Source organism: Ceratotherium simum, chromosome 2 (assembly GCF_057802395.1).
Source record: "Ceratotherium simum simum isolate JZ-2026a chromosome 2, ASM5780239v1, whole genome shotgun sequence".
Classification (NCBI taxonomy): Eukaryota; Metazoa; Chordata; class Mammalia; order Perissodactyla; family Rhinocerotidae; genus Ceratotherium; species Ceratotherium simum.
Window position 1 is genome coordinate 35,360,739 of NC_141901.1, and position 14,389 is coordinate 35,375,127.

General features: G+C 39.9%; 1 protein-coding gene across 1 annotated transcript in view; it reads left to right on the top strand.

Moving 5' to 3' along the window:
• SLAMF1 (signaling lymphocytic activation molecule family member 1) overlaps positions 1–13,734 on the top strand; it is a 36,033-nt gene extending 22,299 nt beyond the window's left edge. The window contains exons 5-7 of the mRNA XM_004442800.3: positions 3,839–3,912; positions 11,155–11,247; positions 13,053–13,734. Coding sequence (XP_004442857.1) covers positions 3,839–3,912; positions 11,155–11,247; positions 13,053–13,103 — 218 coding nt within the window. The 3' untranslated portion in view covers positions 13,104–13,734. The remainder of the gene's footprint in view (positions 1–3,838; positions 3,913–11,154; positions 11,248–13,052) is intronic.
• Positions 13,735–14,389: the final 655 nt, after the last annotated feature.

The window sequence follows — 14,389 nt, forward strand, 5'->3', positions numbered from 1 at the left end:
GCTAATCCTCTGAGAGAAGTAGAGTAGTTTTTTTTATGTGACTTAGCAATGGAATAACAGAGGCAAAGAGAGGGTAAGTGACTCATGCAAGGTCAACCAGCCAGTTGGTGAGGGAGCCAGAATTGTAATTGTGTCTCCCAACTACCAGGGTGTGTTCCACTGGAAAGGCCCATAGATTATCAGAAGACAGCTGAGAGAATACTCTTTACTAAGATTTTAGCGCAGATTCTGACTCACCTTGGGAAAGTATGTGATTCATGAGGACGCCTAAAGCCAAACTAAATAGTATGGAAAATTGCCCAGGGCAGACTGAAACCATTGAGGACCAATTATTCCCTTGCAGTTTAAGTGCCTAGAGGTAGTATCTCCTGGCCTCTGCTCCAGATTGTCCTAGGATTCAATATCTCAGGGCAATGTGCTCCCCTTGGCCACACTATCCACCACCCACCCACACTAAGTCAGAAGGTCCTACCCCACAGCCAGGACAGATCCCTGGGCTGGTCTTCCCACGGTGAGGATGGAACTTGCTCCTCACACCACAAAGGTGATGGCCCATCTCATTCTCAAGTAGATCAATGTTCTCCACCTGTAGCCTTATCGGAAAAGCCCTTACCTCAGCACTCTGATATTGGTTTTGCTTATATAAGAAAATCTAGATCATGGCACAGCCGCCTACTTTTGTCTCATTTCCTCCATCTAAGAGTTAGCTGGGGAGGAGATGAGGGGGTGGGGAGATTCAGACAGAAATCATGATGAGAGCCTAAGGGGATGGGGCAGAGCACCATTCAGCTTGGATAATAAGGAACAGTGAGATACCAGGGATGAGAAAACGGAGATGAACATTACCTCACGTTAACCTAGTTAGTGAATCTGCTGAGATCCTAACCCACACTCTTTCCTCAGCTACATTCTGCTCATCATGTGATTGTGCTCTGAAGGGAATAGTGCTCCCCATACCACCACAATTCCCTACCACCTTCCCCAACACACATACCCACCCTTGTTTCTAATCATCGTGTGCTCCTTATAAGCCAGGAACACACAAAACCCTGGCTCAAATCTGTGGAGAAATCTAGACTTAATTGCTCTACCCTCCACAAGACTTTGCTCAGGAGATTCTGTTGGCAACTTGTAACAATGTCATCTCCAGAATGCAGCCTGAATCTGAAGGTTTTCAAATGGACTCTCTGGTAATTTTGTGTCCAGGAGAATACACTGGTTAAGAACATAGGCTTTGGCATTAGACAAACTTACATTCAAATGCAGACTTTGTCACTGACAAGCTGTGTGAACAAACCAACAATTTAACCTCTCCTCTGCAAAATGGAGATAATACTATGTACTTCACGGTATTATTGTGGGGATCCATGAGTCAATACACAGAAAGCACTGAACACGGTGGCTTCCATGGATAGATGATGGATGAAAGATAGACAGATACATACAGACATACAAACATACATGCATACATAGACAGAAAGACAAATCTCTCAATGTAGACTAGTTAAAACAACAATGTTTAAGTCCTATGGCCAGAAGAGGGCAGCACTGGAAGCATCTGGGATCTGTACTTAGAGCAGATTTAAAGTACCTGAAGTCATGGTAGCATAAGACAACTTTATGCCTCAGGTGAGAGCTAAAAAGGACATTAGACAGTCTACCCCTTCATTTTACAGTTATGGTAAGAGAAGAGATCCACTGAGATGACATGTTTTGTCAATGCCACACAGCTCATGAGGGGTAGAACGTAGATGCCCTAATTTTAAGGCCAAGATCTTTTTCATTAGATCCTAAGCCCTCACTGACTTTAAGTTAAGTTGAGTGGGCTCCTGAAAATCTGTTCTTGCACTGGGAAAAAAGTGTGAGGCTAGGTTATCTTGATCCTTGGTCTTTTTGAGAAGCAACATTTAGCCTTACGTTTTTATCTGTCTGACTGTTTAGGACTGTCCTCGCAATTCTAAATTTCAGCCTGAGCTGAACTGAAAGGCTGAAAGTCCTTAAGAACTGGTTCTCTACACTATTTGTTTCCCCTACAGCACCTAGGACAGTGCTGGGCGGGGACTTCTAACTTTGCAAACTCTAGTGGATTTGAACCGAAAGGATATATTTCACAGAACTAACTTGCACCCCCTCTGTTACCTCTTCTGATCACTACAATCCCTATCCTCCATTCTACACACACACACACACACACACACACACACACACACACATACTCCTCAACCAGTATCAACCCTGACCAAAAAAGTGAAGTGGGAACCACCAGGCACTCCATGCCCACATCCACACAAGAAAGTCATCTGTTGACATTCTTTGAATTCTTTCAGCTTTCCCAGTAGTTGCCCATCATTTCCTCCCCAAGGATCACACACTCACATGGCACATTCCACCACCTTTACCACATATATACATCTAGGCCTTTCCCTTCCAAATAAAAATATACCTCTCCTAAGTGCTATTCCCCCAGAGACATGCTCCCAGTTTTTAAAGAGGATAAATTAATTGGTGTTAAAATAAGTCTACCCTAAAGACTTAGTGTGATTTCCTCTGGGTCAAGCCTCCACTGTGTCCACCTGGACTTTGCAATAGTTCCAAAATAGGCCTCCATTCTTCAGTCTGTTACTTTCCTTCCATCCTTCCAACTGATACAGGATGCGTGCAAAGAATATTATGAAACATGAGAAAGAATGAGTGGGGTCTACTGCACTAGCATAGAAATTGTCCTCAACATAGTGGAAGTGAATAGGCCAAGTTACAGAGAAGTGTGTATAGAATGACCCTATTTGCATAAAAAGTATCTGTATAGCAAATGTCCAGAACTGCACTGTCTAATATGGTGGTCACTAGCCACATATGGCTGTTTACATTTAAATTAATTGGAATTAAATAAAATTTAAAATTCAGTTCCTAGTTGCGTTAGCCACAGTTCAAGTGCTCAGTAGCCACCTGTGGTTTGCAGCTATCATATGAGACTACAGATATGGAACATTTCCATCATCACAGAAAGTTCTGTTGCACAGAGCTAGTCTGGAAGGATAGACATCAAACTGTTAAAAGTGATTACTTCTGAGAATGAAATTGTGTTGGTTAACCACGGGGGAAGATGGACATACTTTTTACTCTATATAATTTTAATTTTTTTAATGAGAATGGATTATTTCTATAATTTAAAAACTGGTTAAAAATTAAAATGTTCTGCAAGTTATTAATTTCCAGAGACCCTAGGCTCTGAGCAAAATTTCCAGATGGAAGGCATTAGAATGACATTGTAGCTTTATTTTCCAAATAGTGTTAGGTGGATCATTCCTCTTACACCCCCACACACACGCACATCAAGTCCCCCAGAAACAGGGAGGTGAGAAAGCTGTGAGCGAAGCAACACACTATGAGCTGGGGAATGCAAACAAGATGTAAATAACTTGCCATGCCCTTAAAGAATTTGGAATCCTCTTAGGAGACCAGATATGCACATCGAACAATAGAGATGAAAATAATTGAATGACATACCAATTACACCTAACACATATTGGGAATTTGCTATGTGCCGGGCATTGTTCTAAACACTTTTACAGTAATGTTTCATGTAATCATCACAACAGCCGGGTGAGGCAGGTATTTCAATCCCATTTCACAGAGAGAAAAATAGCCCCAGCGAGATCAAGTAACTAACCTACTGTCATATGACATATATGCAGGGGGATTGGGACTCAGTGCATTGTTCCTTTGGTACTCTTGGAGAAGGTGGGTATACAATGGGGGGTAAAGACCAGACAGGTCTGAGCAGAGAGTTCATGCTGGGGACCAGAAGGAGATAACCACTATGGTTTCTTTTCTCCAGGTAAAGCAGACCATTACCGGCCAACAAAGGAAGCAAAAAGCCTTACTATCTATGCCCAAGTCCAGAAATCAGGTGTAAGTTCTATATTTTCTTTGTCTGGGGTGGACCTGCCATTGTTCCCATGGGATTCCTGGCTAATCCACCTTGCATGTCTGACATTAATGGTTCTGCATGGGTTTGGGAACAGAGGAAATTGGGGAAGCAGAAGTCAAGAACAAGAGCTCTCTAAAGTGACATTAAACTTCAGTGTCAGATGGAACTATTTATTATTTGACATAATGGAAAACACTGGGTGATCTTCTGGTCATCTATTTCTTCATAGGAAAAAAAATGAGGAAGCTAGAAACATGACATATGACGTCTTCCAGCCCTGGCATTCTGGTAGTCTGTGGTTTGATGTTATCAAACTCTCTCTTTTTCTAGGGAAAAGGGGCTGGCTTGAGGAGAGTGGGAAAAGTTTAGAAAGGCTATTGTGTGACATGTTGATCTGATCCAAGCTTAGGAGTTTGCAAAGTGCCAAAGAGACGAGGAAGGAAGATTTGGAGGATTCTGGCTAGAGAGTAGGTGAAGAGATGGAAGATGATATGTAGGCTGGAGATGAAAGAAAGCAAAACTGTGATGGAGTGATGATTCACCTGAGACAGAAGGGAGGGATAAAAAAACTAGAGTCGTGGTGAAGTTGAGGAGCAGATATGTTAGAAGTAAGAGGAAGGCTAAAGGGGTTATGGTTAGATATGAAGATATTATAGTTTTTAAGACATAAAGGCAATTCCAGATGATGAATATGGCCATTCAGGGTGTAGGGGAAGGCAAATTCTGGAGTAAAGGATGTGAAGGTAAAGACAGCTTTGATTAGCCCCTTGGAAAATTGCATCAGATGACAATAAATGCATTTTTGATAACCAGAAACAGACTCTTGGACCAAGCTCTTATTTCTGCTGTCCCCTAGTGGCCTTGAGGGTTTATTACACAGGCCATGACCATTGCTGAGAGCCAAGCTCCATTTAAATATATGCGAGTCCCAAGAGCAACTTCCACCCTTGCATTTACACATTTAGGTAACCAGGTTCACCTTTACCATGGTGCCTTCCCTATCTTCTCTATCCCATCCCTCTTTTTACTGTAATGACATATATACCAAAAAATGCACAATGGATAAATGTCAGCTCAATGAATTACCCCATCTTGGTATCTAGTAAAGCAGATCTTCCCATCTAGTTTTTCTTCAAGAGTTTTTGACTATTCTTATCCCTTTGTACTTTCATATGTACTTTAGAATCAGCTTAAGTTTCACACAAAGGAAAAAAAAATTCCTATTAGGATTGCACTGAATCTACAGATCTGTTTGAGGAGAAATTAAATCTTTCAGTATGGCGTCTTCTGATACCATAAAACTACCACCCAGATCAAGGAACAGAACATTGCCATCACCCCCAGCAGACCTCCTTGTGCCCCTCCCAATCACTATCTTCTCTCTTCTACCCAAAGATATCACTATCCTGACTTCCAAAAATATAATTTAGTTTTCTCTCTCTTTTTTTTTTTTTTTTTGGACTTGATAAAAATGGAATCCTATAGTATTTTTCTTCTTGTATCTGGTTTCTTTTGCTCAATATTACTTTTTTATGAGATTCATACATGTCCTTGAGCTTAGATAAAATGCATTCATTTTTATTGCTTTCTAGAATGTCAGTGTATGAATATACTAGAGTTTATTTATCCAGTTGACTATTGATGGACATTTGGGTTATTTCCAATTTGAGGCTATTATGAAAAATGCAACTATGAACATTCATATGTACGTATCTTGCTGGATATGTGCACGTATTTTTGTTGGGTATATACCTAGAAGTAGAATTGTTGAGTCATAGAGTATGCATATCCTCAAATTGACTAGATAAGGCAAAACTATTTTTTAAAATGAGTGTATCAATTTACTTTTCTACCAGCTACATACAAGAGTTTCAGTTGCTACACCTTCTAATCAAAACTTGGTATTATCAGTCTTTTTAATTTTAGTCATTCTATTGGATGTGTCTTTCTATAGCTCTATTTTGCATTCCCCTAATTATTAAGGAAGTTGAACAACTTTTCATATGTTTATTGGCCATACTAACATTCTCTTTCTTAAATTGCCTGTTAAATCTCTTGTCCATTTTCCTTTGAGTTTCAGGCTTTTTTTATGGATTAGTATAAGGTCTTTAAATATTTTTAGCTTGTTGGCAGTTGTATGTTAGCAAATACCTTGACCCATTCTGTGGTTTGACTTTTCAATTTCTCAGAGATACCTTTTGATAAAGAAAATTTCTTAATTTTAGTATAGAACAATTTAGTAATCTATTTCTTCATAGATAACACTTTTTGTGTCCTGTTTGAAAAATCTTTCTCTACTCTCAGGTGGAAAAGATATGCTTCTACCATCTTCTAAAAGCTGGATGGTGTATCTTTCACATTTATATCTGTTATGTACTTGAAAATGATTTTTGGAGTATGGTGTGAGATGGGTCGTTTCATTTTTTTTGAGACGGATAGCCTATTGACCATTTATTGAAAAGATCCTTCTTGGCCACCACAGTGCCACCTTCATCATAAATCAGGGATCCATACACGTAAGAACCTATTTTGAGGTTCTCTTTTCTGCTCCATTGGTCTATTTGTTTATATTCGCATCAGTACCTTACTGTGTTTACAAATCTGTGATTACAGATTTATTATAAGTTTGATATCTGGTAAAATGAGTCTTCTCATTGGTTCTTGTTCTTCTTCAAGAGTTCTTGGCCCTTTTTTGTCCTTTGCATTTTCATACATATTTTAGATTCAATTTGTCTAGTTCCATCTAAAAGTCCTGCTGGAATTTTAATTAGAACTGCATTGATCAATTCAAGTAGACATACATATTTATAGTATTGAGTCTTTCAATTCACGAAATGATATATCTTTTCCTTTATTTAGATCTTCTTTACGTTTTATAGTTTTCTGCATAAGAGGACTTGTACATCCTTCATAATTTATTACCTGGCATTTTAGCATTTCATATTTTGGGATACCATGATCAACGTTATCTTTTTAAAAATTTTTAGTTTCTGTTTATTATTGATATACAGAAATACAATTAATTTTTGTATCTTATATCTGTAACATTGCTAAACTCATTTATAAACTCCATTTATTTATCTATAGATGATTTGGATTTTCTCTGTACCCAATTATATCATCTGTAAAAATCACAGTGTTATTTCTTCATTTTCAATTCACATAATTTCTCTTCCTTTTTCTTGCCCTATTGTACTGGCTGAGATGTTCCACACAATGCTGAATGGAAATGGTAGTAGTGGCATCCTTGCATAGTTCCAAACTCAAAGGGAAAACTGTCAATATCTTACCATTAAATATGATTTTTGCTGAAGGTTTTTTGTAGCTGCCTTCTTATCTGATTAAGAATATTCTCTTCTATTCCTGCTTTGCTAAGACATTTTATCATGAGCTGATGTTGAATACACTTCAACAGAAAGAGATGCACTCTTTCTGCATCTATTGATATAATCTTACAAATTTTTTCTTTTCTTAAATTTATCTTTTTTATTTATCTGCTGAACTACACTGATTTGTGAAGATTAAACCAACTTTGCATTCCTAGAATAGATACAATTTAGTCTAGTCCTTTTTAAATATTGCTGGATTTTATGCTGACATTTTGCTAAGGTGTTTTTTCTGTTTATGTTTCTGAGTGAAATGGGCCTGTAATCTTCCTTTCTTGTAATGCCCTTCTGAGGTTTTGATACCAACCTTCCAAAATGAGCTGGGGTGTGTGTTAGTTTCTTGGTGCTACTGTAACAAATTACTACAAACTTGGTGCCTTAAAACACCAAAAATTTATTCTCTAACAGTTCTGGAGGCCAGAAGTCCAAAATGAAGATGTTGGCAGCGCCGTGCTCCCTTTGAAGGCTCTAAGGGAGAATTTTCTTTGCCTCTTCCAACTTGTGGTGACTCCAGACACTCTGGTATTTGTGGCTTGTAGCTACGTAACTCCAATTTCTGCCTCCTTCTTCACATAACTTTCCTCTCTCTGTGTCTCTGTATCTTTTCCTTTTCTGTCTCTTGTAAGGACACTCATCACTGGATTTAGGATCCACCCTAATTCAGCATGACCTCAGTTTGAAATCCTTACTTTAATTACATCTGCAAAGACCCTATTCCAAATAAGGTCACATTTTGAGATTCTGGGTGGACCTATCTTTTGTGGGCCACAATTCAACTCACTACAGGGTGAATTTCCTTTCTGTTATTCTCTGGAAGTGTTTGGGCAGGATTTATGTTATTTTTCCCCTTTAATATTTGGCAAAATTCACCAGTGAAGCTATCTGAGCAAGGAGTTTCGCTCTCTGAGCAAGGGGTTTTTTTGAGGGAGGATTTTTTTAAATTAATTTTTATTACCCCATCTTTCTCTCTATTAGATTAGTAAACAAATAACTTTTTTCTATTCTTTTAGTGGCTACGCTAGAAATTATAAAGTGCACCCTTGACTTATCAAAGTCTAAGATTTATTCCCTTTGTCGACAATACTTTAACTTCACCTCCTGATTTATGTGCCCTTTCTGTCATTATTTTAATTTGAGATATATTTTTTAAACACACAAAACATAAGTATTATTGTTTTATATATCAATATGCATTTAGACTTAGCCACATCCTTACAATTTTCTTTGTTAGTATTTGTAATGCCTATGTTATACCATATAAAGACTATAATGGACAATTCAAAAATTAACATTTCCTTTGTTCTTACTTGTAATGATTATCAATACCATTAAAGACTATAATAACATGGAAAATTATTTAACAGATATTTAGGGAACTCTTCTAGGTGTTATCAGGGCTTCTACCTTGCATGATTCCCGGGGACCATTAACAAAGAATATGTGAGAATAATGCCCCTGGAGTTTCTGGTAAATAATGCTCCCTGGAGTTGTGTCCTAACTGAAGACACCAAGATACAAAAATCTGCTAAATTATTTAAATAATTTAAATATATATAAAAAATATATTTAAATAATTCCCTATGCTTAGATAAAAATCCTGAAGGGGGCCGGCCCCGTGGCTTAGCGGTTAAGTGCTCGCACTCCACTACTGGCAGCCTGGGTTCAGATCCCGGGCGCGCACTGACGCACCGCTTCTCCGGCCATGCTGAGGCCGCGTCCCACATACAGCAACTAGAAGGATGTGCAGCTATGACATACAGCTATCTACTGGGGCTTTGGGGAAGAAAAAAAGGAGGAAGATTGGCAATAGATGTTAGCTCAGAGCCGGTCTTCCTCAGCAAAAGGAGGAGGATTAGCATGGATGTTAGCTCAGGGCTGATCTTCCTCACAAAAAAAATAAATAAATAAAAATAAAAAAATCCTGAAGGGAAATCTAGCAACAGACTAACCATATTGTATTGAAGTGATAGAACTGTGAGTGATTTCCTTTATTCTTTTTTCTCCTTTCTAAAACTTCTTAATTAAATGTTAAAAAAAAAAGTTACTTACCTTCTCCCCCATGCCTCTAAGTCAGGTCATACTAAAGTCCTCCCAGGCAGGAAGACAGGCAGTGCTTGCATCTGTTGATAAATGTCTCAATTAAATTCTTTTAATTTTAATTGTTTCATCCATCTCATTATTGCAAATACTTCTTCCTTAAATTCAAGTTTTCTTGAAAATGTGGTATCTACGAGTTGTATGGGATCTTGAAAGTCATCTATTTGAATCACCCAATTGTCACTTGAATTATCCTCTACAATATTACTTCCAAAGTATTGGGTAGCTCCTTTTTACTCAAATATAGACTGTGAACAAGGAGCATCAGCATCACCTAGGACCTTATTAGAAATGCAGACTCTCAGGCCCCACCCCGGATCTGAGCCAGAGCCAGCTTTCTACCAAGATCTCCAGGTAATTCAAATGCACATCAAAGTATGAGAAGCCCTGATCTGCCCCAAGCACTTCCAGGAATGGGGAATTCACTGCCTCCCAAGGCAATTTATCCCACATTTGAGCACATTTTACTATTAGAAAGATCTTCATCATATTGAACCAAAATATTTCCCTAAAATTCCAAACTTGGTTGAAACCTAAAGAACTCTATGGAAAAAATCTAATTCCTCTTCGACACAACAATCCATCAAATATATGAAGAGAAGGGTCATATCCCACCTTGAATCTTCTTTCCTCCAGTAAACTTTTCCAATTCCTTACCTCTTCCATCAGATGACAAGATTCCAAGTTCTCTCCCATTAAAACCCATGTGCTTCAGTTTCAAGTCTTGCTCCTTATCCAGGAAAAGTGGAGAGTAGCATTATCCTACGCCAGTACTCTCAAAGCGTGTTGAAAGAATGACTTTCCTGGCACAAGTTATGTCATCTCCATCTTACAGGGATGTGGTCTCAGTTTACCCCTACACTGACTTTGTCCTAGTATTGTGGATTTTAATTCATTCAAAGTAACATCAACAAACATCAACTGGAGGTTTATTATGTACCCAGCACTTTTTTGTGGGGAATGCAAAGAAATATAGGCTATTTCTCAAGGAATTGATAGTCTTTTTGGAGAAACAGTGTATAAATATAGCAGAGTGTTTTAAATACAGCGTACTGTATAGAGTTAAAAGACCTTGATGGGACTCCTGGCTTTGATACTTCTTGCATGTGCACAGTAGGAAAGTACTAAATCTTTCTGAGTTTTAGCTTCTTCATCTGTAAGGTGTGAGTAACAACAATATTTAACATAGAGTGGTTGTGAAATAAATGAGAAGACATATGTGAAGAACTTTGTAAATGTTAACACACTTACATATGTGTTGTTATTATTAAGTTCAATATTTGGGCAAGAAAGAGAAGTAACGAGAAACCATGTTAGAGTGAGGAAAAGCGGGAACAACAGTGTGGGAATGGAATGAACTCTGCATGTTGTGGGTGATATGAATGAGACTAAAATACTATAAAAATCCAATTCCCTTCAATTGCCCAGGTAAGAGTCACATCAATTTCAGTTCACTGTGAGGAGGACGTTTAAAACATCTGGGAAGTACTAAGATGAATTAGCCTGCCTCACGAGGTTGTGAGCTCTAAGATGTCACTTGGGGAGTCCAAGCAAAGCCAGGAGCATTGACTTCCAAGGAATTTGGGGGAGAATTTTCACCTGGGAAGGAAGTTGGACCAAATGACTCTAAGGAGCTTTCTAACTCAAAGCTTCTTGATTCTGTGCTTTTCCCTGGGGAGAGTTGGATGGTAAATAACTCTCTGCCCAGCTAATCTCCTGTTTTCTTTGCTTCTCTTATAGTCTGTTCAGAAGAAATCTGATCCCCCACCAGCTCAGGATCCCTGCACCACCATTTACGTTGCCGCCACAGAGCCTGTTCCAGAGCCTGTCCAGGTGAGGCATCTCTCTGTGCCTTGCCTCTTTTCTGTAGAGAGGGAATAGGTGGAGGAGGGGAAAGAGTGACACTGTGTAGGGCTGAAATGAAACAGTCCTGAAATGGAGAAGGCAGGCCATAGCAAGCAGAAAGCAAGGAGCATCTGCAGCCTTGGCTGCAGGACTTCCAGGAAACTCATCAGGGCTGCTAACATGGGGTTACAGCTTGCTCTCTGCTCACTAGTGTTTCTCTGAGAGTTGTCCAAGGACCACATCAGAATCAGCTGGCATATTTGCTAAAAATAAAGATTCCTGGGGCCGGCCCGGTGGCATAGTGGTTAAGTTCACGTGCTCTGCTTCTGCGGCCCGGGGTTCGCAGGTTCAAATCCCAGGCGCAGATCGATGCACCACTTGTCAAGCCATGCTGTGGTGGCGACCCATGTAAAGTAGAGGAAGATGGGTGCAGGGCCAATCTTCCTCAGCAAAAATGAGGAGGATTGGCAACAGATGTTAGCTCAGGGCTGATCTTCCTCACACACAAAAATAAATAAATAATAAACATTCCTGGGGCCTTCCACCTAAAATTTACTCAAGTAGAATGTCTATGGCAAGTAACCAGGCATCTACGCGTTAAAAAACAACATCCCCCAGGTGATCCTAATGCACATTGAAGTTTGGGAATTGCATCTTGAGTCTAGGACTTCTCAAGTCCAGCTGCACAACAGAATCACCAGGGGAGCTTTGTAAAAATACTCATACCTAGGCTCCATCCAGCCCTATTTAATCAGAATATTTAGGAATGGAGCTCTGGATAGGTGTGAAGCCTAGAACAGAATATGACATACAGCCCAGAATGAGCCTCATCTATTCTACCCCATTGCAAGATCGCATGGATTAAGTTTACGTGACAGGAATCTTTCCTTTTAATAAATGAACAGAAATAAATTCTGTGCTGAAATCTTGGCTCCGGTTGTGCTATATTATATAAAGCATTTTAGGAGACAATTGAGGATTAAATGGCCACAGAAATACCTACATTTACCCCTCTTCCTCACAGCTCCTACTGTACGCACACCCAGAAATGCCTAGGAGGATGCTCTGTCTTCATCTTGAAGTCTATTCTCAGGACACTGTCCTATCCAAGGGGGAGGCAAAAACATAAATATGATTTCAAAAGCTTTAAAAAGTAATGTAGATTCTTAATGAAGTTTTCTTGGGGAAGAAAAACCAGTATGTTATATTTCACATTTTACAGCACATTTTACACATTTTAGAGCAAAACCTATTCCTGTCTCTTTCTTTCTCTGACTCTTGAATCTCCTCTAAGAGGCCTTTGCCCACAATCCTTATCTCCTCTCCCTTCCTCTATCCTGTCTGAACCATTTCTTCCTTCTCCTTTGGGTCTCACTAGCTCTTTATAAAGCTCAGTAATTTAGAACTCTCTTGGCTTCTTCAAACTGTGCCCCCAGGCTAACAGCAAAACCAGTGATTTTCCTTACAAAGTAAGGGAAGGGAAGAGAGCAAAGAGGGAGTGGGGGCACTGAGTGCCGGTCCTCAGACCACTGGGACAGGTCTCCCCATCTCCCTGATGGCATGCATATGATTAGAAGGGAGCTATAGCTCATCTTGCAGGCAGAGCAGGCAGAATGGGGACCTGAATGCTGCTTCCAGCAATGCCCGACTGTGACAGACCTTGAACAAGTAAGTCGCTATGCGACATGATTTCTGAGAACCTTTCCTTTTCCTAAGCAGCCCTGTTTGCATTTGTAGCCTATAAAGCCAGTGCCAGTCCCTCCACTCACAGACTTCTTCTGTTTTGCTCCCAGGAACCAAACTCCATCACAGTCTATGCCAGCGTGACACTTCCAGAGAGCTGACACCACAGACTCAGTGAAGGGACTTTCTGAAGGAATATAGAGGAGCCAAAATAAACACTGAACTTGGCCCCAGGTCCCAAGTTCCCCACAACACTCCACACATCTGTACTCTTCTTGGATCAACTCCCTGGTGATGTTTCTTCCACATCCACCTGTGAAATGGACATGGAAGTGAGGTTTCCCAGGCCCTTAGCCTGCTCTGCAGGGCACAGGCCCAGAACAGAGAGCTACTTGATAGAGCTTTCTTCTCTGTGGTGTAGCAGACCAAGTGGATAATGCGGGTCCCGTGGGTCCAGACCTTCAAGTGTCTTGCTGTTTGCTGGGAATGGATAATAAAAGCCAAAGGAAGAAAGCCAGGACATCTAATACCTATCTCAGACAGCTGACCACCAGCCACAGAGTCTGGAATGGTTCACACTTTGGCTGCCTGTACTTGGTTCTGAGAGCTGATCCCGATCGCCATGATCAAGACTCTGTGCCTCAGTTTCTCTCTCTGGATGGCCATTGAAGGGTGAATTCCTTATTATATGTAAAACACTCTGAGATTATTCTATAAAAGAAGCTAATAGAGTCAGTATTTTATTTGCAAAACCCAGAAGCTAAAGAGTCAATAAACTGAAAACATGACTTTGAGGTCTCTGAGCTTTGAATAATAAAATGAAAATCATCTAAGATTCTTAAAAGTATAGTTCTCTGCAAATGGCGTTCAGATTGAAAGAAAAGTGGCAAGTGTTTGGTGATGCTGTTACGAGGGAACTTGTATAACTCGTCCCAGGGTGATTTTTCACTTCCCAAAATGATATTTAAATCCTAGTTCTCTGTTTACTCCATTGAACAATCCTGGAGCCTCAGCTAAGACTCTCCAACCCGATTCTGAACCCATTTACATCCACGGCCTCACATCATCAGTGTGTCTGCCAGGCCCTTCCTAATCCCTGCATACCTCTCCTCACACTAAATTTATCCTGAAGTAGAAAATTAACATATTTTAGCCAATAGCTTCAGTTAATGGAATGCTTAACAACTTAAATTGCAGTCTGCAGACAGAAAGATCCTCCTTTAGCAGTATTTTTTGCTTTCAGACAGTCCCTCTTCTCCTTTCTGAGAGGTTCTTACATGACCTTCGTGAACACTTTCAGAAATCACCAACTATCTCACAACTGTATAACAACGGTCACCAACTTTTCCGGCTCAAAGCTCTGAGGTCCTTATTGCCTTGTACCTTACCCCCTCTATTCAATCAGTTCACATTTTGCTTCTGTTGCTTGGTGCATCCCATTTCCTGG